The following is a 24959-nucleotide window of genomic DNA, read 5'->3' on the forward strand; positions in this document are numbered from 1 at the left end:
AGAAGGAAACAGTTATAGTACCCGAGCTCAGAGCGCATTTCAGCAAGGTGAAATTTTTGCAGAAAAGTAGGCTTCATTGGAATCCGGCTTAAGTCGTTTATTTTTTTGCAAATCTTTTCATATAATATCAAAATACCATTGTTCTATTTGTTCTTATATATGTCTTATACATTGATTACTTACTTTATCAGCATATGTTGAGTCATAAACATTATGCTAATCGTATAACTATTGGCGATAAACACAGTTGCTTAAGTTTCCAAGCAGGAACATAAACGTGTTACTAAATATTAACACATAGCAACAATCAATGATAGTGTTGAACACTCATGCGTGTATATTTCACTGCCTGCCTGGGTAAATAATCCCATCGATTACCTAAAATCCTTAGAAAACCTTAAACAAATAGAAAGTTGGAGCAACCTATATCCAAATACTGGCAAAAGCGGTTAGCGGTTTTATTAATGAAGCTAAAATATTGTTTCCAAAGAAAGGGAAATCTTTTATCGACCTCATCTTTTAGCATCTGTTCAGTGATTTCCCCTGCCTCTCCGCAGTCCCCGGTTTTCCGGTACTTGGCGACCAGCTGTCCCTGCACCAGTACGGCTACCAGCACTCCCACCGCCTCCAACACCATGCCTATGAACACAAACAAATGAACCACGCTCTGGGAAAACAGGGCTTAATACATGTGCTTACAGTGTCGTCCCAGTTTTTAAAAAAAAACGTCGACTCAGAAAACGGAATTCTCTACTGTGGTTTTTAAAGGGGCATGGTGGTAAAATCTGAAACCGTTATAGACTTGCAAGACTTAAATTGTTACATTGTATCTTCTCAAATGTATGCGTCTTTATTATTGTTTAAAGATAGATGATGTGCAGAGTTCTGAAACTGATACACTGCCATGGACACGATGTTATCATTTCTTGAGCACCGTGAAATTTATAGACTTTTATAAAAACAATTACATTTGTGCATAGCATGCATTTTTTAATTGGAATGTTAACATGAACGGTGTTTCCAATGACAAACATCGAATACACATGATACGATTAAGCGATTTTTTTCATAGACACAATGCATGGCATCAAAGCGTGGTACATTGATTCCTCGGGGTAACACTAATTTAATTAAAGGCTTTAGGAGACAACACAAATTGATTTAACATTGAACTAGTTCAGACATCAGGTCAAGATGAAAATGTGTCAGTGTTGTCAAGGAAATCGTCTGTAATTTTAACTAAAGAAAAATGAACCAACGTTTTAAATATGCAAAGTTTGATGTCGTGGTGGAAATATGCACTAAACCAGTAGAGCTTAATTGATTATGATATATTGTATACCAATGCACTCGATAAAAAATAATGCCGGAATCTTTTGTTTCACAACAGCGAACAACGTCGCATCTTGCAAACTTTTTATAAGAAATGTCGATTATTTGTAAATTTTGAAATTTTAAATTCGGACTCGACATCATAAGAATACTGTGAGTTAAACATAACACACCAGAACATGTTATTAGACTTATTCTTATGTACATCGTCTTCAATACATAAACATTTTAAAAAAGTGATTTACATATACACGTATATACCTCATATTCTTTGTTTGAGATATATGTGGAAATCAATAGATTTAAATTTTCCCAAAATGTAAGAGAAAATTGATTAATTGAGTTATAGTTTAAGAAGAGTTTGTTTTTGTTTCAAATAAATACATTGTGATGGATTTAATTGATATTTTAGTAAAGTAATATATCGAAATCACTAAATACCACCAGCCAAATCAAAGATAAAACTGATTAGTATAATAATGGGTGATACTTTTCGTCTTGGATTAAGTGTAATACATAAAATTGTAATTTCTTATTGGAGTAATATGTCGAAATCAAGAGATTTAATTAGCAACACATTAGATAAAACTGATGATTATATTTAGGGAAAAGGGATTTCATCATCCTTAGTAAGCCAGTGTTGATTTAATACGTATACGACATTTTTAATTGAACAGACATTTTACATGGGTATTTTGGCGATATAGTTTCATAACATATCACAATCACTCATTCTGTGAATGAAATGTAATAAATACACGTACGATATGCTGTCACTGAATCCCTGTCTTTTTGTGATGACGTCACTGTCATCGTCATAGATGTGTACGGAACGTGGAGACCCTACAACCCGCATCAGAATGACACAATCAATGGTATACGCTGGCATGCTGTCATGAATTTCTAAGAATGATTCATCATCATCTTCTTCTTCTTCTTTTTCTTCTACTTCTTCTTATTTTTCTTCTTCCTCCTCCTCTTCCTCATCATCATCATAATCATCATCAGCAGCATCAACATCAGCAGCAGCAGCATCATCATACACAACTTACGTATAACTATGGCAGAACTAATAAACAACACCAACAAAACAACATTTTCAACATATTGTCATTAGAAATATTAGTAGTAATAGTAGAAATAGTTGCATTAAGTAATAATTGAAGTATTACCGACAGGAACATCTGAAAGCTGCAGTAGAAGCAGAAGTACCAGGCGAACTTTCCCTCCACGGAGAAATTCGGGACGTACCAAAGACAGAAATAGGCGCCACACGAGAATGGAGCAGAAAACAATATCCTGAAGAAAAAAAGGTTATTTACATTCGACATAGTAAATGCAGGGTCGTTGAGGTATTATAAAGAATTGTTTTGCAAAACAAGATAATCCTTTTTCAGTACAATCGTGAATTGATTTAGAATAAAAAATTTTTGTAAACAAAATATAAATAAATAAATATTTTTCCATGATCTGACTTATAATACGCTTAATGCCCTTTACATATTTTAAAGAAACTAGAAAAGACAACTTGTCAAACTAACGAACGCTTTTGGTTTGGCATCGTTTATCAATATGGACTTGTGAAAATATGATGACCCGTCTTGGAATACGGGGTTATGATAATGTAAAAATAACATTAGATTTGTAATACTTTTGTTTCGTATTTGAACTCTATTTTTGTAACTCATTTTTTTAATTTATTTTCTAGCAATTCTTGCGTTTTAAGTATAATTGACTGGATTTGAAATTTAAATTATTTACAAATTTTATTAAATGTGTGAAATTATAATTGCATCTTGTAAACGTATTAAACATCCTTAAAAATGTAACTTAAGCGTCATCAAAAATATGTATCTATAATTTTTTGAATTACCGGTAGTTGTTGTCATAAGTAAACTTAGGTCTTCTTTACAGAATTTGTTAAGAAAACACTTCTATAAATTTCATATTTTAGATGGATTCTTAACTTATTTTATCGCGTTTGAGCAACGCGCTGCAGTCCTCTCAATGCTGGAAAGTGTAAAGCCCCACACAGACGTGTGAAAACCCATAAAGAAGTGTGAAAAACATCAAAAGATGGAAAAATAACATGGCGATGTTTTCTTTAGAATTTTGCGATAGAATGTCGGCACAACTTTCTTCGTATCGCTTTCAAACGAAAATATGTTTTTGTTAAAATTTACATTACAATAAAAACACATAATGTAACTATAAAAGACACGCAATTACATAATTCAAACTACACAAAATCTGACAACAGAACTGTTCAACATGGCGACCAAGAACGTTCGAGAGCAGCAGACATTCGAGGAGTTGCTGACGACACTGGAACTCACCGAGCGGAAGTTCGAACGCGCTTGCGAACAAATAATCGTTCTGAACGAGAAGTTGGCAAACTGCCACTACCGCTACACAGTCGCAAGAGATTCCAACATGAAAGCCTTCCGGTATCCGCTGCGCATGCGCCTTGCAGTCATAGAGGGCATCCGGAACATGTACTACGATTACGCCTCACAGAAGGCGACGGAAGTGGAGCTTTTGAGACACGCGCTCACCGATAGCATGATTCGCAGCAGCGTTGAAGTACCGGAAGATCTCATGAGTGACTAACACACCCACAGAGTTACGGACTACGAGTTAACTACGCGGAATGAGAAATAAACGACGAATGTTGATACTCGGGGATGTGGAAGAACGAGACCATTCGGGATCCATTCAGGCCCTTAGAAGCTGGTGCAGATGAGCCGGCATGATAAGATGGTCAAAGCAAAAAGTGACATTCTTAGGTCTAAGTTGTTCCCTAATGGGGGCCAGCAATTGTTTTAAACAAAAATTTTACTTTAGATTGTCTTATCTGCTTGACCATAGTACAGATGACAATAAACTATAAAAACCTAAATTACATTGTCTATATTTCCTTGTTTCACTTATTCAAAACAAATGAGTCGCGCTCTCTGAAACCGGGGCTAAATGCATTTGCTTAAAGTATCTTCCCAGATGAACCCATGCCTAGACGAGATTTTCGTTGAGAAGAGACCTCCTTTTAACGAAAAATTCCATAAAAGCGAAACATGTCTCCTGCGAACTGCAGATGCTAATATGGGACGACACCTTACGCATATGCATTTAGCCCCGTTTTCCAAGATTGCATCTAAATTGCATCATCGTCCTAACATAGCAATGCGTTATACTAGTTTCAAAGTCTGGCATCCCCAACAAAATAGCGTATGCGAGTATATTGGGATCCACAAAACAATACTTTATACTTGTATTTAAGGAAACCAAATAATCATTTTAGATTTATCAAAGACGAACTTAACTTTTACATAGCATAATTATACAGATACATGTACTTTGAACACGATAGTGCTCTTTTTACTGGTTATGCCGAATGAACACGAAATAATACATTCGATTGTATGCGGTTTATTTGAAAACACACACTCATCTTAACTGTTTTAATCTATGTGCATGTGAACGAAATTGCTTTATATTTACATATATACAACAATAAAACTCTAAAATGACCGGAAAAATATATAAAAAAATCTTACGTTTGAAAACTATATTTTTCAAATTTCAAAAATACGTGTTAATGGAACCATGCAGTTGCTGAGCCTAATTTCGCCTTCATAACAACGTTGTGTTTGAATACCGAATCAGGTTGAATGTAACCTACCATGGTCGGAACTTGCCGAAGCGCGTGTCTGTTCTGTGCACGAGGAACCCGCACGTGGGGTCGGTGACGGCATCCCAGGCCTTGCCCGTGAACAGGATAATCGAAACGTAGTAGGGTTCTAACTGTAAGAAAGGGATAACAAAACAGTTGGGCCCATATAACGGTAAGTTTTGTTTTCATGGATTAATGTGAAATTGTTGCTGGGTCACCTTAGTATGCTTATGTCCATGGTAATCTGGGCATAAATGTGGTTACAGGAATTTCATTTGTGGATTTGTAAAGGGAAAGACAAGATCTATATGCACTTGGTGTCGTGGGTGTCCATGCGCGATTGATTATTGAAGATGAACAAGTGCTCGATTACCGGTAATTTGGAATATATGGGCCGCTTTCTGAGAAAACTGGGCTTAATGCATGTGCAGTCCGCACAGGCTTATCAGGGACGACACTTTACGTTATTATGGTATTTTTAGCTTCAAGGAAGTCTATCTTTACCGAAAATCAATTTTAGGCTGAAAGTGTCGTCCCCGATTAGCCTGTGCGGACTGCACAGGCTAATCTGGGATGGCACTTTACGTACATGTATTAAGCCTAGTTTTCTCAGAACAAGGCTCATATATGGGACTGATTACCGGGTATACCGGTAAACGGCATAGATGAGCTTCGTTACCCGACTACAATTTATTTGATCACCGTGTATAAATATTGGTTTTGTTTTCGGGATCTATTTGAGCTTGGTTACGCGTTGATTTCAAATTTTTTTTATGGTAATAAGTCAACTGTTTCCGCTAGATTGTTTTTCTTAAGCAAAAAGAAAAAAGAAAGTGCTATAAATTAACCAGCTGTTTAACCAGTTTTTATGTACATGCTGGTTTAAAAGGAAGTTTGATTATACGAACCTCTGCCACCTCAAGTAGAAAAATTGAAATGAAGAAGTTGATCACTGTGTTTGTCGTCTGATATGGTGCGCCCCCTACGGCGAAGCACAGTTTCCGCCAGAGCGGAAGTGGTTCGTCTGCTGCTGGAACCGTCTGCTCGACGATTATCAGTGGTTTGGCGGGATCGTCCTGAAATGCATGAATTTTCAGGGGCGGAGCTAAGAGTATGTTCGCATGCCGCGGCTCAAATGTGCTTTGAAACGTTTCTAATTGACGTTTCCATTATTTATCTGTTGCATATGAGTAAACTATATAAAATCATTTATATAAAAATATTCGCATAATATAAAAATGCTATAATTTTTCGAGATAATTTCATATTATTTCGTTTACATATATTTATGACTTAAAACAATCGTGATGATGCTGATGATAGAAGTCATGATAGTGCTGCTGATGAGGAAAAAACAATAGTTTCAACTTACATCCACCTTTTCTTCCTGATACATGTTTGCCTCCAAGTCCGAAATATAATTTGCAACTTTCAATACTAAGCAATTACAACTAACTAGCAGAAGTCATGGTGATAAAATTGTCCAGTGTTAAGTAACGGACACTCCGACTATTTAACTGTGATTATTAAAGCGCCCAAGGGGTAGTCCTTTCGATATTGTATACTAAAAAGCACGATTAAAACAGCGCCTCATAATTTAACTATTTTCAAAGCATAATAAGTTATTTCCGGCATATATCAAAACAAACAGTGTTAATACTCTCAATGTGTAACGCGTGACTTTTTAATCTTATCGCGTTTATTATTATTGGTATACTCACAAAGATTTCACATGTACATGATATTGATATAGGAGATAATTCATGAACACAATTCACGTGATGCAATTATATAATCAAATAATCGGTAGTACTAAAATTGTTTGTTTATTTTATAGTGACTATTCGTTAAGACGCGGAACACAAGTGTAAAGTTTAAAAGTTCATTGTAGTAGATAAAGATATATGGAGAAGTTTCACGCACAAGTCTGCGTTGTGTGAATTACTATGTGTGTAGTTTCAAGTGAGTACCCGTAGTAGAAAAAAGTAGTATGGTTATGTTGCATGTTTTTCTTAATTACCACACTTTTTAAGTACCAAAACGCGGCCAAAGTCTTGTTAAATTGAAGGTCAGAGTTGTGGAACTGTGTCAGTAACCTCACACAAAGACCCGAACACATGTGCCTGGTAGCAACATTTACATGTAAATGTTGCCCGTCTACATTAAGCAATTTTACACAAAGCGGAATAATTAACCTTAACTGCAGGACAGCATTATGGAACTTGGACATTGACCTCACACAACGACCCGTAACGCGTATGAAATTCGAATATAATACCTACAGGAGATGTTGCAATTTAACTTTAACCAGAGAATCATAAAGATGCCGACGCAGACGTTTTGGTCTACAGTATTGGGTGAATACACGTACTTCAACTACTAAACCAACAACTAATAAGTTAAAGTGATCGTTATCACCACCATGAGCATTATCATCCTCAAAATCAGTAGCAACAAAAGCAGCAGAATAGTCAATATAATCCTGGAACATCATCGTCGTCGTCAACAACAGCAATGTTTTTATCAGCATATTTATGCAACTCGATTAAAAAAGAAATGTAATCCTGCCTTTACAATTACAAGGCAATGGCAGCTATACTCGTACAAGACATCCATCGTTACCTAAATAGGTCAAATGAATTAAAGCTACAGCAAATGCCATAAACATTGACGTTGTGACCTTGTTTTGACATCACGTGAGCTAGTTCAAAAATTGGACTATACGTGATAAGTTAAAAAGACTAAAGTTCGCAAGAGTTTCTAGAGTAGAAACAATGGTTTTTCTAAAATGTTACCCGGTAACATAGTTATTGAACCCACATTTGATCTTGGCCTAGACATTGTCAAGATAACAATTTTTAACGCGTTACAATGAAATTTAGCGCAAAATGTAGCATCTTGAGTGGTAACAAGCCGAAAGTAGCTGCCAAACACTGCATGGCAAACGATGCTGGACACAGACTTACCACAATAGCTCACATTGAGTTCTTGTTCTGCTGTAGTCGTCATGATTGTATCTACTGAGCCACCTTCCACAACTTAACGTAATTTTTGAAATCACAATAACTACAGAGAGAACAACTACACTTTATCCCATAATTAACATGCATTAAAGAGATAACACCAAAACAAATACATATTGGTGTATTTAAGACTGTTAATACAGCAAAAACGCGAAATATAGTGATGTATCATTTCATTTAATTTGATGTATTAGTTTTGTTTCTATCCATTTTCATTTGTTTTCTTTAACAATGAATACATAAAGCCCCCCTCTCTAGACGTATCTGTATTAAACACTAACCAAGCACTCTCCATACATCAAATGTAGGTTAAAACGGACACGTTTTGTGTGAACATTTAATTTCCAAGACTTTAACACCAATATATCACAAATATAACAAAACATCAACTGCAAAATGGCATGTAGATAAAAGCATTACATAAATATATCTATCAATTACAAATAAAGTAATAAATATAATCTATCTTGGAATGTAATAAAAGCATCAGTAAATAAATAACACACACTTTTCTTCATATACATCAATACTGTTAATTTTTTTATTGGCAATTACTTCAAAAATTGATAAAACAATTTTAAAGAATTTCAATACCATCTTACAAACACTTTTCTGCTACCATATTATTTAAATCAATGACAAAGTTTGCAACATTTTAAATCAAACCAATAAATACTATTAGTGAATCTGAATGTCAACTCCGTACTAAATGCTTTTTGTTTTGAACACAATGAACATAGTAATGAAGCATTATGCAAATTTGATGAATAAGATTCAAAATAATGGGCACTCACGGTGATGTTTTTCACCACAAGAACTTGATATAAACAGTATGGGAGTTTTTTTAATGAACATGAATTACATTGCATTAACAAAGAGTTTATTTCAATCAAGACTTATAACAATTGATGTGCAATGAAATTCTGATAAAGTGCATATAGGCTAGACAAAGCATTATAACACAAACATTATCATCTATATTGTGCTACAGAAAAAAGCAATTAATCCATGGTAGTTCAATGGTTGAAAGTGAAACCATACACAATGACATATAAATTGCATATCAATAAATCTATGAATGATAAACCTGGAGAAAACTCTTATATTATAGAACACACAATATCTTGCAATGTCAAAGACACAACTTACTGACAAATTTTGAGTTCCGATGTAACCTAAATACATTTTGCAACTTCCATTTAATATTATCAATTTTTTTAGCCTTCCAAATAACCCAACAAAATACCTTTATATCACAGTTTGTGTAAAAGCAAGTTTAAACAGCCTTGCTCTTTTAGAAGCCAGGACTTAATGCGTGTGCGTTAAGTGTCATCTCAGATAAGCCTGTGCAGTTAGCACAGGCTAATCAGGGATGACACAGTCTGCATTAACTGGATTTTTGCTGAGAAGAGACTTCCTATAACCAAGAGCTGTCTCCATAGGATGACATATGCCCCTGATAAACAAGAGCTGTCGCCATAGGATGACATATGCCCCCTATAAACAAGAGCTGTCTCCATAGGATGACATATGCCCCCTATAAACAAGAGCTGTCTCCATAGGATGACATATGCCCCCTATAAACAAGAGCTTTCTCCATAGGATGACATATGCCCCCTATAAACAAGAGCTGTCTCCATAGGATGACATATGCCCCCTATAAACAAGAGCTGTCTCCATAGGATGACATATGCCCCTGATAAACAAGAGCTGTCTCCATAGGATGACATATGCCCCTGATAAACAAGAGCTGTCTCCATAGGATGACATATGCCCCTGATAAACAAGAGCTGTCTCCATAGGATGACATATGCCCCTGATAAACAAGAGCTGTCTCCATAGGATGACATATGCCCCCGATAAACAAGAGCTGTCTCCATAGGATGACATATGCCCCCTATAAACAAGAGCTGTCTCCATAGGATGACATATGCCCCCGATTAACAAGAGCTGTCTCCATAGGATGACATATACCCCCGATAAACGCTTTGATACAAGTTATGAGCATTTTTCGAAACCTAAACACTTATTTTTGAAAGCTAAACACGGACCCTTAGTTCAATGTCAAGGGGGTCAAAACTTGTGTGCGTGTGGAAAGGCCTTGTCCACATACACATGCATACCAAATATGAATGTAACATCTGAATCGACATAGAAGTTATTAGCATTTTTCAAAACCTAAATGCAAAGTGTGACAGACTGACAGACAGATGGAAGGACCGACAGTGCGATCACTATATGCCCTTCTTTTGGGGCATAAAAAAATACAAGAAAAGCAAAAAGTGTTATCTCTGATGCAATCCACAATAGCTTATCTTGAATGACGCTTTATGATACAAGAATCAACACCCATAGCTTTAAATGGACCGGATAGTTCAAGGGTCTGAATCCCTGCAATTCAAGACCATACGTCTGAAGCGCTGTGCTGAGCTAGGTCTGGGTGGGGTATCAGGCTTAGAGGAAGGGGGTGGGGACGGAATCATGTGAATATCTGTACCATCCCCACCATGACCTTTCTTCAAGGTCACAACAGCTTCAAGGGTTGGCTGAGTCATTGATTTTAATCCATGTCTACCATCGCTACGCATGAAATCTCCGTGACGTCTGCTAGAAGAATCTGAACCTGGCCTACTAGACACATGCTGTGCACCATGCTCACGGTAACCTGTATTGTTTTCCACATGTTTATTATTGTTCACTGCGTGGGAATGTTCAGAGTTATGGGTTGTTTCAGATTTTAGGCTTGGAGGCATTTTAGGTGTTGCAGCTGCATGGGTTCTAATTGGAATGTCTTTGAATGATTCTGGAGTCCTTGTCAGTGAATCACTGCCCATGCCAGAATTCTGCTGTTTTATTGGTCCATTAGGAGGGGAAGCAACCCTGGCTTGAGATTCAAGGGAGTTAAATGCCTTCATTGGTCCAGCTTTCACTGGGGCTAATTTCCCTGTGCTTGGTGCTTGCGGCTTTAATTGGCCACTGGATTTTCTACTTACAGCCAGATTTCTAAAAATTGGACAATATGCATCATTTGATGTATATATTTATTTTTACCTGTTGAATTTTTACAAATTCACAAGTATTTCTTATAAAGTTATATTTACACAGAAAATGTGTATCATATTTGTAAAGAATGATAAAAATGTAGTTTTCTACTTAACAGACAAATGTCATTTAATTTAAAAAATATTTTTTATAGAATCCAAAAATGAAAGCACACATTTTTAAACAAGCTCAATAACACTCCTGATAATTAATGGATGATCATCATTCGAAATGTAAAATATCAAGCAAATTTGTTGAATTGATATCCCCGCAATATGCTGCTGGACACAAACGTATTATATTTGACACTCAAAAAAGCAATTTTTCGAGATACAAAGGGCCATAACTCCGTTATTTAAAGATGGTGTACAATGCTATTTGGTGTGTGTCATCCACTTATCCATATATATACCCATACCAAGTTTCAATCAAATCCGCCAAAGCACTTCCTGCAAGATATGGCACGGAAAGACGGATGGACAACGCCAAAACGATATCCCTCCGCCCATGGCGGGGGATAATGAAGCACTTCTTATGGTAATTGTTGATAATTTGGAAAATACCATGACTACAGACAATATTTTTTTTGCATACAAACAATCCAACCATTTAAATTAAATCTGGTATGAATGCAACTACCTACCCTTTGACATTGGGAGAGCTAAATGCAGGTTTCTTCAGTTCAGGAGACATCTGAGACTTCATGCTGGACAACAGCTCTCTCTCTAGCTGTGAACGCTCATCTCGCAGATCTGGACAATAGCAAATAGTTCAATGAGTCACGTTCTGAGAAAACTGGGCATAATGCTTGTGCGTAAAGTGTTGTCCCAGATTAGCCTGTGCAGTCCGCACAGGCTAATCAGGGACAACACTTTCTGTCTAAATTGGATTTTTGCTAAGAAGAGATTTCATTTTCACGAAAAATGTCATAAAGGCGGAAAGTGTCCTCCCTGATTAGCCTGTGCAGACTGCACAGGCTAATCTGGGACGACACTTTACGCTCATGCATTATGCCCAGTTTTCTCAGAACACGACTCAATTAATGTGCATCTCAGGTTAGCCTTACTTAATTTTTTTTTCATAAAAGCAGAGTGTGTCCTCCCATGTTAGCCTGTGCCATCTGCGCTTCAATTTAATTAATCCAGACTGAATTCAATCATAAGGTAAATTTTTTAATATCTACACAACAAGTTTCATTATGTTCACAACTAAATCAACACTGTTCAGTTGATAATTACTTAAAAGCAATCACAACAGCAGGCCATTCCTGCAAGTTTTGCTATGGCATAGGAGCTTATACCATTAATTGGAGGTGAGAGTAGGCATCTATGTTAATGTTTAAAGTAACTGCCAGGTCATTTTTACAGAAGTGATTGCGTTCTTTTTGCAGGATTCTTATAAAATATTAATTTTAAAATCAGTCTTGATTTTGGGGACATTAACAACTTAAATATTGCAGGAACAACATGAAGTCTGATGAATGGAAAACTCAAAATGTACAAAATATCCCTGTACCTATAGGTTAGAGTCTTAGGGCCACATTAAATTTCATCCTTTACCCAATGACCTGAGAAATTTTGTGCGGAATTCCCAATATTAAAGAGTGATGCCCGCATAAATGGTGTAAGCGGAACGCTGATCAAGGCATTGGGCAAAATAACTTTACCATGCGAATACAAGAACGTGAAACATAATTTAACATTTCAAGTGATTGATGGACAAAGAAATTTAAATCTATTGGGCAGAGATGATTCAGTTAAACTAGGCCTCATCATGAGAGTAAACAGTACCCAGATGGAAATAGAGCAACTGATCAAAGAATTCAGTGATGTTTTATGCGATCAAATTGGTTGTTTGCCAGGAGAGTATGACATCAAGATCAACGAGACAGTGACACCGGTGGTTCATGCACCTCGTTCAGTTCCAGTAGCTATACGGGGTGAATTGAAAGAGCAATTAGACCATCTTGAGCGATGCAAAATAATAACAAAACAAACAGAGCCGACAGAATGGGTAAATAGCATGGTGTGCGTGAGAAAAAAGAATGGCAAAGTTCGCATATGTATTGATCCAACTGATCTGAACAAGGCGATCATGCGTGAACACTATCCGATGAACACAATTGATGAAGTTGCAACAAGATTGCATGGAAGCAAATATTTCACCACATTGGATGCGAACATGGGTTATTTTCAGGTGAAATTGACTGAGAAGAGCTCAAAGCTCACAACATTTAACACACCATACGGTCGATACCGATACCTTAGAATGCCAATGGGTGCACGATGTTCCAGTGAAGTGTTCCAGAGAAAAATGGAGAAGCATTTTGGAGCAATGGACGGTGTAGAGATCGTTGTTGACGATATTCTAGTCCATGGAAATACCATAGAGGAACATAATGTGAGGCTACGAGCTGTACTGGAAAAAGCAAGGAGCATTGATCTAAAACTCAACAAAGATAAGTGTGTATTTGCACAGCCTGAAGTGAGTTACGTTGGTCACAAACTGACAGGAGAGGGGCTGAAACCGACAGAGGAACGCATTGCGGCGATTGTAAAAATGAAAGAGCCCGAGAATCAGAGTGAATTGCTTACGATACTAGGAATGCTTTCTTATGTAGCTAAATTCATTCCTGGATTGAGTGAACTGAATGCTCCTCTACGAGACCTTAAAAATAAGGAAAATTGGAATTGGACAAAGGAAGCTAGAGAAGCCTTCAAAATGATAAAGAAAGCGCTGACGTCAACAGAAGTTCTACGTTACTTTGATGTATCAAAACCGGTTACGTTAACCGTGGACGCATCTATGAGAGGTTTAGGAGCTGCAATAATTCAAAGCAATGGGGTAGTAGCATATGCATCTCGTGCTCTGACATCAGCAGAACAGAAGTATGCTCAAATAGAAAAAGAAATGTTAGCGGTAGTATTTGGCTGTGAGCGATTTCACAAACTACTGTACGGGAATACAAGGATCACAGTGGAATCCGATCATAAACCACTTGAAAGCATACTGAAGAAACCCATACATACAGCACCATTACGGATACAAAGAATGATGCTGAAGTTACAGCCATATGAATTCAAGTTGATTCATAAGAAAGGGAAGGAAATGGGACTTGCAGATTGCCTAAGCAGAATGCCATTAAATGAAGAAGAGAAACAAACAATGGATGATGAGCTGATGGTATTCGTGGCAGAAACATTTGCATGTACAAATCATGAAAAGATAGAAAATGCAACAGCAGATGATGAACAGCTACAGATAGTAAAACAAATAATCATATCAGGATGGCCAGAAACGCGCAATGAATTGCAGGATGAAGCAAAACCATTTTGGGAATTTAGAGATGAATTGTCAGTGTACAATGGCGTTTTATACAGAGGACAGCGTGTCTGCATTCCAATGAGTCTCAGATCTGAAACAATGAAGGCTATACACAAGTCACATCTTGGAATTGTGAATTGCAAGAGAAGAGCCAAAGAGTTGGTATATTGGCCTGGTATGAATAAGCAAATAGAAGATGTAGTAAGCAAATGCAGTGTATGTTTGACATACAAAAACAAGCCAGCAAAGGAGCCTATGATTATGCAACCTGTACCAGAATTACCATGGAGCAAAGTTGGCACAGACTTATTTGAAGTCGATGGTTTTCATTATTTGATCATGGTAGATTATTACTCAAACTTCATCGAAGTATCACCTTTGCAACACGATACAAGAACAAGCACAATAGTGAAACAAATGAAAGCTAACATTGCAAGGTATGGCATCATGGATACGCTTGTGAGCGACAACGGTCCACAATTTTCAAGTCAAGAATTTAAACAATTTGTGGATTCATACAACATTAAACACGTAACATCATCTCCTCTATATCAGCAATCAAACGGGTTAGCTGAGCGAGCTGTTCAAACGGTGAAGAATCTCACAAAGAAATGCTTTGAGACAGGTGATGATATTTACTTGTGCTTGCTAGAATTGCGTAACACTCCTCGAGATGACGTAGTAGGTTCGCCGATGCAGAGGCTAATGGGTCGTAGAGCAAGAACTCTCATACCGATATCAAAAGGACTGCGGAAACCCCAAGCTGACCAAACAGGAAAGATTGCATCAAAAATGAATGATTATAGATGCAAACAGAAATTTTACTACGACAGGCACACAAAGGTAAAAGAAGACCTGAAGCCAAATGATGCAGTACGAATCAAAACACCAACAGGATGGAGACCTGCAGAATATGTTCGGAACTCCCCATATCCTCGTTCGCACATCGTTAAGGCTGGCGAAAGTGGACGTGAGTATCGGCGTAACACGTCTATGCTCATGAAAACCAAAGAATCCCCACATGTCATTGAAACACACGAGGAAACAATACCAAAATTACCAATGGTTTCCAGAGATTTGCAACAGAAAGGCAGAGATTTGGCAAGGAACGATAGAAGTTTGCCTACAAACAATAGAGAGTTGCCAAGAGAGCAGCAACCGGTGCAACGCCATTCAGCACAGCAACGAAACAACGCGACAGAACAAATCCGTACACGTTCAGGACGAGCAGTGAAAACACCAAGTTATCTCAAAGATTATGTGTGCTAAAGTGTGACATGGGCATAATAATCCCATTACATAATAACTGGTGTGAGGAAATAACAGAAAAAAAGTCTGTGTTGTATTATTATATAATGTAACATTATACAATATATTTATATATTATTATATTATATTATATATTACTGTTTTATTATCATTGTATTTGGCAATGTAGCTTGTTATATAAAACAAGTACTCGTTTTGATGTTGTTTGTACACATTTATTTTATCACATCAACATCTTGGTTAATGTTTAAAGATTCAGTTTTGTTTTTCTCCTAAGAACAAGATGTTCAGAAAATTCTTTTCTCACAGAAATCCAATACTTCATTGTTTTTGGGTGTATATACTTTCTAGCTTGTTTTCGGTGTGATCATAGTCTGTTATCATTTTCCCAGCTAAAACCCGACAATTAGTGTGTCTGGCATTTGTCATTAACATAGTTTGTTCTGTACATAGCCTGAATCTGAGATAACAGGGACAATTTTGTGCAAACTTAGAGAACATGTATTTTAGTGAATACTTTTGTTTTTACATGTTGTTAATTTGATTTTATGAATTTCATTCCAATATTTAATTTAAAATCAGTTCTTCATTAAAAAAGTGAATTTTGTTCATATGGAATGTTCTATTTTCAATAACAATTTAAACTCAGAGGTTTAAAAGAAAAATTCTCACTATCTTTTAATTAAAAGAGAAGTTTATAATTTGTTCGGATAGGTTATATTATTATCTTTCTTTCGCATATCTATTCCCATATGTAACGATATATTAGTTGATGTATCATGTATTTATACTTTTTTTTTAAAAAGAAAGAAAAGGGGATGTCATGTATTGTAATGTAAGGGACACAACTCGTATTGTCTTGTTAAAGCATGCAGTCATGAGTTATTTGTATTGTGGTTTATATCTGTGTGGATATATGAATAAAGTCAGTTGTGAGTTACCCACCAACGAGTTCAGAGTTATTACAGCCAACAAATGTCCTAAATGTACAAACAATAAATTACAAGTTACAATTACATCACACACTTCAAAAAATGTCAATCAAACTCAAGTTTGCTAATCTGCTTATCCAATCAATTCACTTTGGGATCCCTTGTTCAGCAGTACAACTGCATCATACAAAAGAGCATATGCATACAAGTCATGAGTTTGAACTTGCTATGGGTAAACTAGGCTGAATTCATGCGCCTGAATTGCTATCCCAGATTATCCAATACAGTCAGGTACAACACTTTCCGCTTTTTATGGTATTTTACGCTCAAAAAGTCTCTTATAAGCAAAAATCTAGTTTAAGCTGAAAGTGTCATCCCTTATTAGCCTGTGCAGAGTGCACACTTGAGGCCCATGCAAGAAACCAGGTTTTTCCCTAGCAAATGAGCAAGTGGTAATATTGGCCATTTGGATGGATATATAATTGAATAATTTAACAAAAGCTAGAGGAGAGATAAAATCATTTGTGGAAGGTACCCATGCCCACTGCATAAAATCTAATTAACCACACATTTATTTTAGGCAGCATATAATCTAGATTATGTGCTGATGGCCCAGGAAACACTTACGCACATGCATCAAACCATGCCCGATATACTTGCTACACCTTACTAATGAGTGTTGGTTCCCTTGCTACACCTTACCACTGAGTATTGGTTCCCTTTCTATACCTTACCACTGAGTATTGGTTCCCTTGCTACACCTTACTAATGAGTGTTGGTTTCCTTGCTACACCTTACTACTGAGTGTTGGTTTCCTTGCTACACCTTACTACTGAGTGTTGGTTCCCTTGCTACACCTTACTAATGAGTGTTGGTTCCCTTGCTACACCTTACCACTGAGTATTGGTTCCCTTTCTATACCTTACCACTGAGTATTGGTTCCCTTGCTACACCTTACTAAGGAGTGTTGGTTTCCTTGCTACACCTTACTACTGAGTGTTGGTTTCCTTGCTACACCTTACCACTTAGTATTGGTTACCTTGCTACACCTTACCACTGAGTGTTGCTTCCCTTGCTACACCTTACCACTGAGTGTTGGTTTCCTTGCTACACCTTACCACTGAGTGTTGGTTTCCTTGCTACACCTTAATACTGAGTGTTGGTTTCCTTGCTACACCTTACCACTGAGTGTTGGTTTCCTTCCTACACCTTACCACTGAGTGTTGGTTTCCTTGCTACACATTACCACTGAGTATTGGTTCCCTTGCTACACCTTACTACTGAGTGTTGGTTCCCTTGCTACACCTTACTACTGAGTGTTGGTTCCCTTGCTACACCTTACTACTGAGTGTTGGTTCCCTTGCTACACCTTACCACTTAGTATTGGTTCCCCTACTACACATTACTACTGAGTGTTAGTTCCCTTGCTACACCTTACCACTGAGTATTAATTCCCTTGCTACACCTTACTACTGAGTGTTGGTTCCCTTGCTACACCTTACTACTGAGTGTTGGTTACTTGCTACACCTTACCACTGAGTGCTGGTTCTCTTGCTACACCTTACCACTGAGTATTGGTTCCCTTGCTACACCTTAACACTGAGTGATGGTTACCTTGCTACACCTTACTACTGAGTGTTGGTTCCCTTGCTACACCTTACCACTGAGTGTTGGTTCCCTTGCTACACCTTACCACTGAGTATTGGTTCCCTTTCTATACCTTACCACTGAGTATTGGTTCCCTTGCTACACCTTACTAATGAGTGTTGGTTTCCTTGCTACACCTTACTACTGAGTGTTGGTTCCCTTGCTACACCTTACCACTGAGTATTGGTTCCCTTGCTACACCTTACCACTAAGTGTTGGTTCCCTTGCTACACCTTACTACTGAGTGTTGGTCCCCTTGCTACACCTTACTACTGAGTGTTGGTTCCCTTGCTACACTTACCACTGAGTGCTGGTTCCCTTGCTACACCTTACCAAGGAGTGATGGTTCCCTTGCTACACCTTACCACTAAGTGTTGGTTCCCGTGTTATTGTACCCACTGACTCGGCCCTGAAAGTGGCCTCATCGTCCAGGCAGTTCTGCAAGAAGCGGATGTCCTTTAGCAAGGTCTCCACCTCCTCTTCAAGGGTACTCCTGCATAAGACGTTTTGATTATTGCTTTGGTGTTTTTTGTTTAGTTTTAAATGGTGCAAGCAAAACTCCTTTTATTCATAAAACAAATGTCTATCTACCTGAATTATAAACAAGGCTTTGTTAGTTTTGCAAGAATACTGAAGTCTAATGCTCAGCTGGTGAATACCCCTATCAAGATTGTTCATTACTTTAATAGCCCTTATTCAGATAACAGTTATGTTTTGATAGTTAAATCCATAATTAAATTTGAAAGGTTTTTTTACATCCACCAAACAATTGACATCTGGTCCCAGTGGTGAAAAAAGTTGTGCATAAAAATTTGGTGAAAACATATGCACATCAACATTGCATTGGTCTTTATATGTAAGCCAAGTATCATTATATCTTAGGTTGTGTTTGAGTTCTTCAATTTAAGTGCCATTCTGTTTTTAAGGTAGCACACCCGTAACCATTCAAAATATAATATAATGTATTATTTTCTTAATCAGCATCATTTCACTGAACTACATGAACATTTTTAGGTAGGCTTTCCATGCTTTAAAAAAAATACAGATTTTTTAAAAACCACCCCCACGCTCGGCTTTTGTCAAGTTTATTTGCACCCCTTGTGGTACATGAAAGTTCCATAATTCATCCAGACTTCCAAATATGGGCATGCAGTTGATGTGTACAGATGCAGTAAAGGTGTTTAAAGTTTAAACAAGATGAAATAAGTATTCTTTTACAGACATTTATTTTTTATAACTTGTTATTTATGGAAGAGCGCTATGAAATGTAAGTGGTTTCAGTCAAGTAGAAATTGGGTTGGTGAAAAACAAAGTGTCATAAAATTCAAAATAGTATAATTTAAGTAATATTTTGAACGTAGTTTTTATAGATACAGTATATACAGTAAAAATACCAAGAAATAGACAGATTTACTGTTTACTTTTTGAAATAAAAATAACAAGAGATTGCCAAGCAATATGGTCCCCTACCGGTGAAATTTTTTAAATATTTTTTGCCATAGCAACCACAATTTTTGACGTAGGCACACAATGAAATGACGTGCATAATTTCCATATTGCCATCTATCCATGTTTCAAGTTTCATGAAAAAATATATAGAACTTTTAAAGTAATTGCAGGATCCAGAAAAGTGTGACGGACTGACTGACAGACAGACAGACCGAGTGCAAACCATAAGTCCCCTCCGGTTTCACCGGTAGGGGAAAAAAATGAAACCTGCATGATTCGTATTTTCAGCAGTAAATCACCCAATTTCGCCATAGCGTTGTTTTAATTTTAAAAAGTTAAAAAATGTTCATAAAAATTGCAACATATTTAACAATAAACTAAAATTACGTTAGAAAAAAAAAGCGTCGTAAAAAGTTTGCGCTGGAAGATCCCAAAAGATTTCTAGTCTATCGCCTTAACCACTTGGCAACCACAATTTCACATTAGTACCTGCTTAAATTAGATATCCATAAGTAAACAGGTAGAAAGGCTCTTTGAACTTTGAAGACATCGCGGGAAATCATTACGGATGCGCTACCTTAAGTCACTTGACATTTAACCTCTGATAATAGTTGACCCTAAACATCAGCTAGGGACACAGGTCTTGCGAGTACTGACATGCTGCATTCACATACATTTGGTTATTGAATCTGGCAAAGATATTATGCCTTTATAAATTATTACCAAGTTTTAGGATGATCAAATTATAACTCTTTGAGTTAGACACGGAGCATATATTGGTCTCATCTAGAGTCTGTGAGTTAGAGAGCAGAAAAGGTGAATTTGGCAATTTCTTCATAATTCAACAGCCATAAATAAGGAGTGCTTCAATCTTGCTGGTTATCAAACTTGATTGGAATATTAAGCCCACAAACATTAAACACACAAAAATAAAATATTTGTTAGTTTATTCCTTTTCTAAGATTAAAACCCCAAAGACTTCCAGATATTAAGTCTGATAAACATTATTATTACCATTGGTAAAAAAACATGTACTGGTATTTATATGCAGGTTAAGTGACAGTTACATAAAAATAATAAATTTTTTTGAAACTATCTGCATTACCATCTGCATTAATACGTTTGGAATTACTTATAAAATATTTGACAACATTACCTCAAATGATTTAGCACTTCATCCAACTTGAGGATGTTTAACTTCTCATTCATTGCCTCCACCTCCTCACTCAGTATAGATGCTTCTGACGTCCTTAAAGTCATAAAAGATTGTGTGTTAACCCTTATCACTTGGATACATATTTGTACGCATGTGAAGTTCCATAGAAAGTTAAATGTAATTAAATACTTTTCTTACTAAATTCAAGTTTTAAAGGCTTCCTTTCCAACCTTAAGATACAAATGTGCATCAAACAGCATAAAACCTGAATAGACTGCGAGTAGACTGGTTTTATGCTGTTTGCACATAGCCATTTTAACTTTGCTTCTTATGGGGGAAAGGGTAAATTGTTGTTCCAGATTAGCATGTGCAGACGGCACAGGTTAAACAAGGAAGACACTTTTCGCTTTTATAGAATTTTTCAGTTTAAGTCTCTTTCAAATGTTAATCCCGTCTAGGAGGAAAGTGTTATCCCTATTTAGCCCTTGCTGATACTTAAGGCAAAGGCTCTTAGCCCAGTTTTCCCAGAACGAGACTCAAACAGTGCCAGATTTAACCCTTTGCATGCTGGGAAATTTGTCGTCTGCTAAAATGTTGTTTGCTGAATTTCTAAAATTAGCATTTTCTTCAATTTTTTTCAAAGAATATTATCAGAATAGCAAACAGTTTGGATCCTGATGAGACGCCATGTTATGTGGCGTCTCATCTGGATCCAAACTGTTTGCAAAGGCCTTCAAAATTCGGTTCCCGCACTGAAAGGGTTAAGCTCAGAATTGCAGGAGTTAGCATCCAGTTTACTCAAGCAATATCACAAAGCAAGCCTAGTTGAAAAATCTAAAGATTTCCTGTTTATTTATTTTTTCTACTATCTAACCAAAATTAAGCAACTGTTACAACAAACACGAGAGCTAATGAGTTGCTACCATACACGCCATATGTCCCAGTTTCAGTGGGACAGTCCTGCTTTTGGGCTGTTTGTCCAGACATGAGATGATTTGTATTGACATTAGTTTAAAACAATGTTTCTTCTATACATGCAATTTCATTATGATTGTCTATTCAAGCTCTGTTTTGCAAAACCTTACTATCACTTGTCCCTTAATTGCCGGCAAAGAAATAACACTCGTTTGCCTAGTGTTGTTCTATACACCATATCAGCAATACAGTAGACTCTCTGTAAACCGGACGGTCTCGGGACCAGCCTGATCGTCCGGTTTTCAGAGAGTTCCGGTTTACCAAGAGTTTTCATATTTCGGAAATATACATGGTATGCATTGTGTACAAAATCACATAAAAATAAAACAAACCATATACCGGGGTACATTTACATGTACCATGTGATAACTGTACGCAGGTACTGATGATGTTATTTGCATTCTTAAAAAATGTGTTTTTAATCGATTAAAAACAAAAATATTCCATACCAACTTGTTTTGATTAATCCCAAAGTTAGCGTGGTGCTTTATACATGTACGTACCATTTCAGCGTTAAAAACATGGCTATAAGATCTTTTAAAATACCCGAGAAGATCACAAGAAAGTGATCGTCGCAACGGCATGCATTAATTTTTTAATTAAATTGATAATCATAGGCAATAATAAATAATTAATAAAACAATCGAGTCAATCACTTTTTGGTGTTACCGCACGTCTATTATAGACATTCACAGTTTCTTTTAAATTACTTAATCGGACTCCCATAGTGCGGTAACGACTTGACACCTTTATGGTATGTTTAATCCAATTATCAATAAGTGCGCGAGCAAAATGTGTGACACCGCACTCGCTGTGCTGACTAGGTATTGTTATTTTCACGCCTCGGGTATCTTGAGAATTTAGACCGTCTGGTATACTCAATGTATTTTACGTTGAAAATGACCAAATTTACGGAGATACCCGTCCGGTTTCCGGTTTTCAGAGAGTTCGGTTTATTCAATATTTTTTAACAAAGAAATAGAAGGAGAAAATACGGGACTGGCCCGACCGTCCTGAATCGGGAGAGTTCCGGTATTCAGAGAGTCCGGTATTGGCAGAGTCTGCTGTATAGATCTATTAATTTTGTTACGCTCTCATGCTACACAATACAACTGCTGTCGGTGAACGCTACCAATAAACTTATTACATGACTTAACAAGAGCACCGCCTTGCGGGTGCAGACTGCTCATCTATTTTTCTTTTTAAAGGTAAAGGGAACTATCTCAATACTTCAATAAAAAAAGATGGATGGGTGGATGGAGAGGGGTGTATAGTGTGGGGGTGTGGTCATTTATTACATTATCTTCCAAAAATAAAAATTAAAAATGCAAAAACAAAATAAAATAATTTTTTTTTGGCGGTGATGGATTCTTGCGTGAGATAGTTGGTCTTTCAAAATTAAAAAATAATAAATATATATATATTTTTTAACCATGTTTCCAAAAAAAAATTGGGGGGGGGGAGGGGGGGTTGGGTGGGGTCAGGGGGGGGGGGTTAAGTGTGAGGGTGTGGTCATTTAAAAGATGATCTTTAAAAACAAATGGAAAAAAAAATGTTTTTTTGTGGGGGGGGGGGGGGTATTTGGGGGGGGGGGGGATTTGGGGGGGGGGGGGGTTGGGGGCATGGGGGATGGTTTGGGTGGAGTCTATTGTAGTATGTCATGTAAGAGTTGGTTTGTCAAAGTATCAATCAAATCTGATCATAAATAAGGAAGTCATGGCAATTTTTGCAAAATTTAATTATTTGACCTTGAGAGTAAAGGTCATTCAAAGGTCAAGGTAAAATTCAACTTGCCAGGTACAGTACCCTCATGATATGAAAGTATTTGAAGTTTGAAAGCAATAGTCTTGATACTTTACAAGTAAAATGGATGTAAACACAAAATTTAACCATATTTTCAAAGTTACTAAGTCAAAAAATGGCCATAATTCCGTCCAAATGACAACCAGAGTTATGCAACTTGTTCCGTACATACCCCTTATGATAGTTTGTGAGTATTCCAAGTCTGAAAGCAATAGCTATGATACTTTAATAGTAAAAGCGGCCCAAAACACAAAACTTAACGAAATTTTCAATTTTCTAAGTATAAAGGGGCCATAATTCTGTCAAAATGCCAGTCAGAGTTACAAAACTTTGCCTGCACAGTCCCCTTATGATAGTAAGTGTCGCAAGTATGAAAGCAATAGCTTTGATACTTTAGGAATAAAGTGGACCTAAACACAAAACTTAACAGAATCTTCAATTTTCTAAGTATAAAAAGGGCACATAATTCTGTCTAAATGCACGCCAGGGTTATCTAACTTTGCATGCCCAGTCCCCTTGTGATAGTAAGTAAGTGTACCAAGTTTGAATGCAATAGCTTTGATTCTTTATGAGAAAACAGGACCTAAACACAAATCTTAACCAGACGCCGATGCCAAGGTGATGACAATTTTTTTTTTTAAAGATGAGCTAAAAAAAGCTTTCAACATTTATTGCTTTATGGCCAAATGTTTCTTTAATTCTTTGTTATATAAAAATCAAGATTTAAATAAGCATGCAGAGAAGCATTTTATTTAACAAGAGCACCGCATAACGGGTGCCAACGCGCGGCTGCGGGTGCATTTTTGAATAAATGAAAGCTTGTAAGATTTTTTAATTTTTTTAAGAGGTCACAGTGACCTTGAACTTTGACCTAGTGACCCCAAAATGGGTGTGGCGTGTAGAAATCATCAAGGTGCATCCGTATATGAAGTTTCAAAGTTGTAGGTGGAAGCACTTTGAATTATGAGCCAATGTAAAGGTTTTAGCACGACACCAGCGGACGGCTGACGACGAACAGGCTATGACAATACCTTGGGTTTTCTCCTAAAACAGCCGAGCTAATAATGAAAACTACCATTCAACGTACCGTAGTCCATTTGGTTTTATATCTTAATAGGAAGAGTGGCCAAAGTGTACATTTCAGGTTATGTGAAAGGCACATGCTCAAGATGGATTAATTTAAGGTTTCGCGTCATGAGGTCCAATAATGTTCACGAAAAGTACTGATTTTGGCATAAGCAATTATGGCATGTATGAAGTTTCTGTCTTAGCATAACAGGGTTACATTTGCTTCAATGTATGTGTTATAAACAGGAGAATGCAATCCTAAGGTGGCA

The 24959-nt window shown here is 36.9% G+C and overlaps 2 protein-coding genes across 2 annotated transcripts in view; both read right to left on the reverse strand.

The window, feature by feature from the left end:
* The window catches only part of LOC127861822 (uncharacterized), a 37164-nt gene that overhangs the window by 5981 nt on the left and 6224 nt on the right, over nucleotides 1-24959 (reverse strand). The window contains exons 6-16 of the mRNA XM_052400500.1: nucleotides 20845-20937; nucleotides 18595-18732; nucleotides 13310-13485; nucleotides 11711-11819; nucleotides 10436-11028; nucleotides 7982-8040; nucleotides 5911-6078; nucleotides 5012-5133; nucleotides 2505-2631; nucleotides 2097-2175; nucleotides 512-639 (exon numbers count right to left, since the gene is read on the reverse strand). Of these exons, the coding sequence (XP_052256460.1) occupies nucleotides 512-639; nucleotides 2097-2175; nucleotides 2505-2631; nucleotides 5012-5133; nucleotides 5911-6078; nucleotides 7982-8040; nucleotides 10436-11028; nucleotides 11711-11819; nucleotides 13310-13485; nucleotides 18595-18732; nucleotides 20845-20937 (1792 nt within the window). The remainder of the gene's footprint in view (nucleotides 1-511; nucleotides 640-2096; nucleotides 2176-2504; nucleotides 2632-5011; nucleotides 5134-5910; nucleotides 6079-7981; nucleotides 8041-10435; nucleotides 11029-11710; nucleotides 11820-13309; nucleotides 13486-18594; nucleotides 18733-20844; nucleotides 20938-24959) is intronic.
* On the reverse strand, nucleotides 9772-18523 carry LOC127862680 (uncharacterized). The gene is made up of 4 exons (XM_052401922.1): nucleotides 18505-18523; nucleotides 18254-18408; nucleotides 11711-11819; nucleotides 9772-11028 (listed from the first exon to the last, which is right to left on the reverse strand). The coding sequence occupies exons 3-4, from the start codon at nucleotides 11770-11772 to the stop codon at nucleotides 10401-10403; spliced, it is 690 nt and encodes a 229-aa protein (XP_052257882.1). The 5' UTR covers nucleotides 11773-11819; nucleotides 18254-18408; nucleotides 18505-18523; the 3' UTR covers nucleotides 9772-10400.

The sequence above is a fragment of the Dreissena polymorpha genome, chromosome 16, assembly GCF_020536995.1.
Source record: "Dreissena polymorpha isolate Duluth1 chromosome 16, UMN_Dpol_1.0, whole genome shotgun sequence".
NCBI classification, from domain to species: Eukaryota; Metazoa; Mollusca; class Bivalvia; order Myida; family Dreissenidae; genus Dreissena; species Dreissena polymorpha.

What these genes read in the sequence shown, in the direction of transcription:
- LOC127862680 (XM_052401922.1), bottom strand. Translation starts at nt 11,772, where the DNA reads ATGAAGTCTCAGATGTCTCCTGAACTGAAGAAACCTGCATTTAGCTCT. An exon ending in AGCTCTCCCAATGTCAAAGG is followed by an intron (nt 11,029 to 11,710) that starts GTAGGTAGTTGC and finishes TCCAATTTTTAG; the next exon opens with AAATCTGGCTGTAAGTAGAA.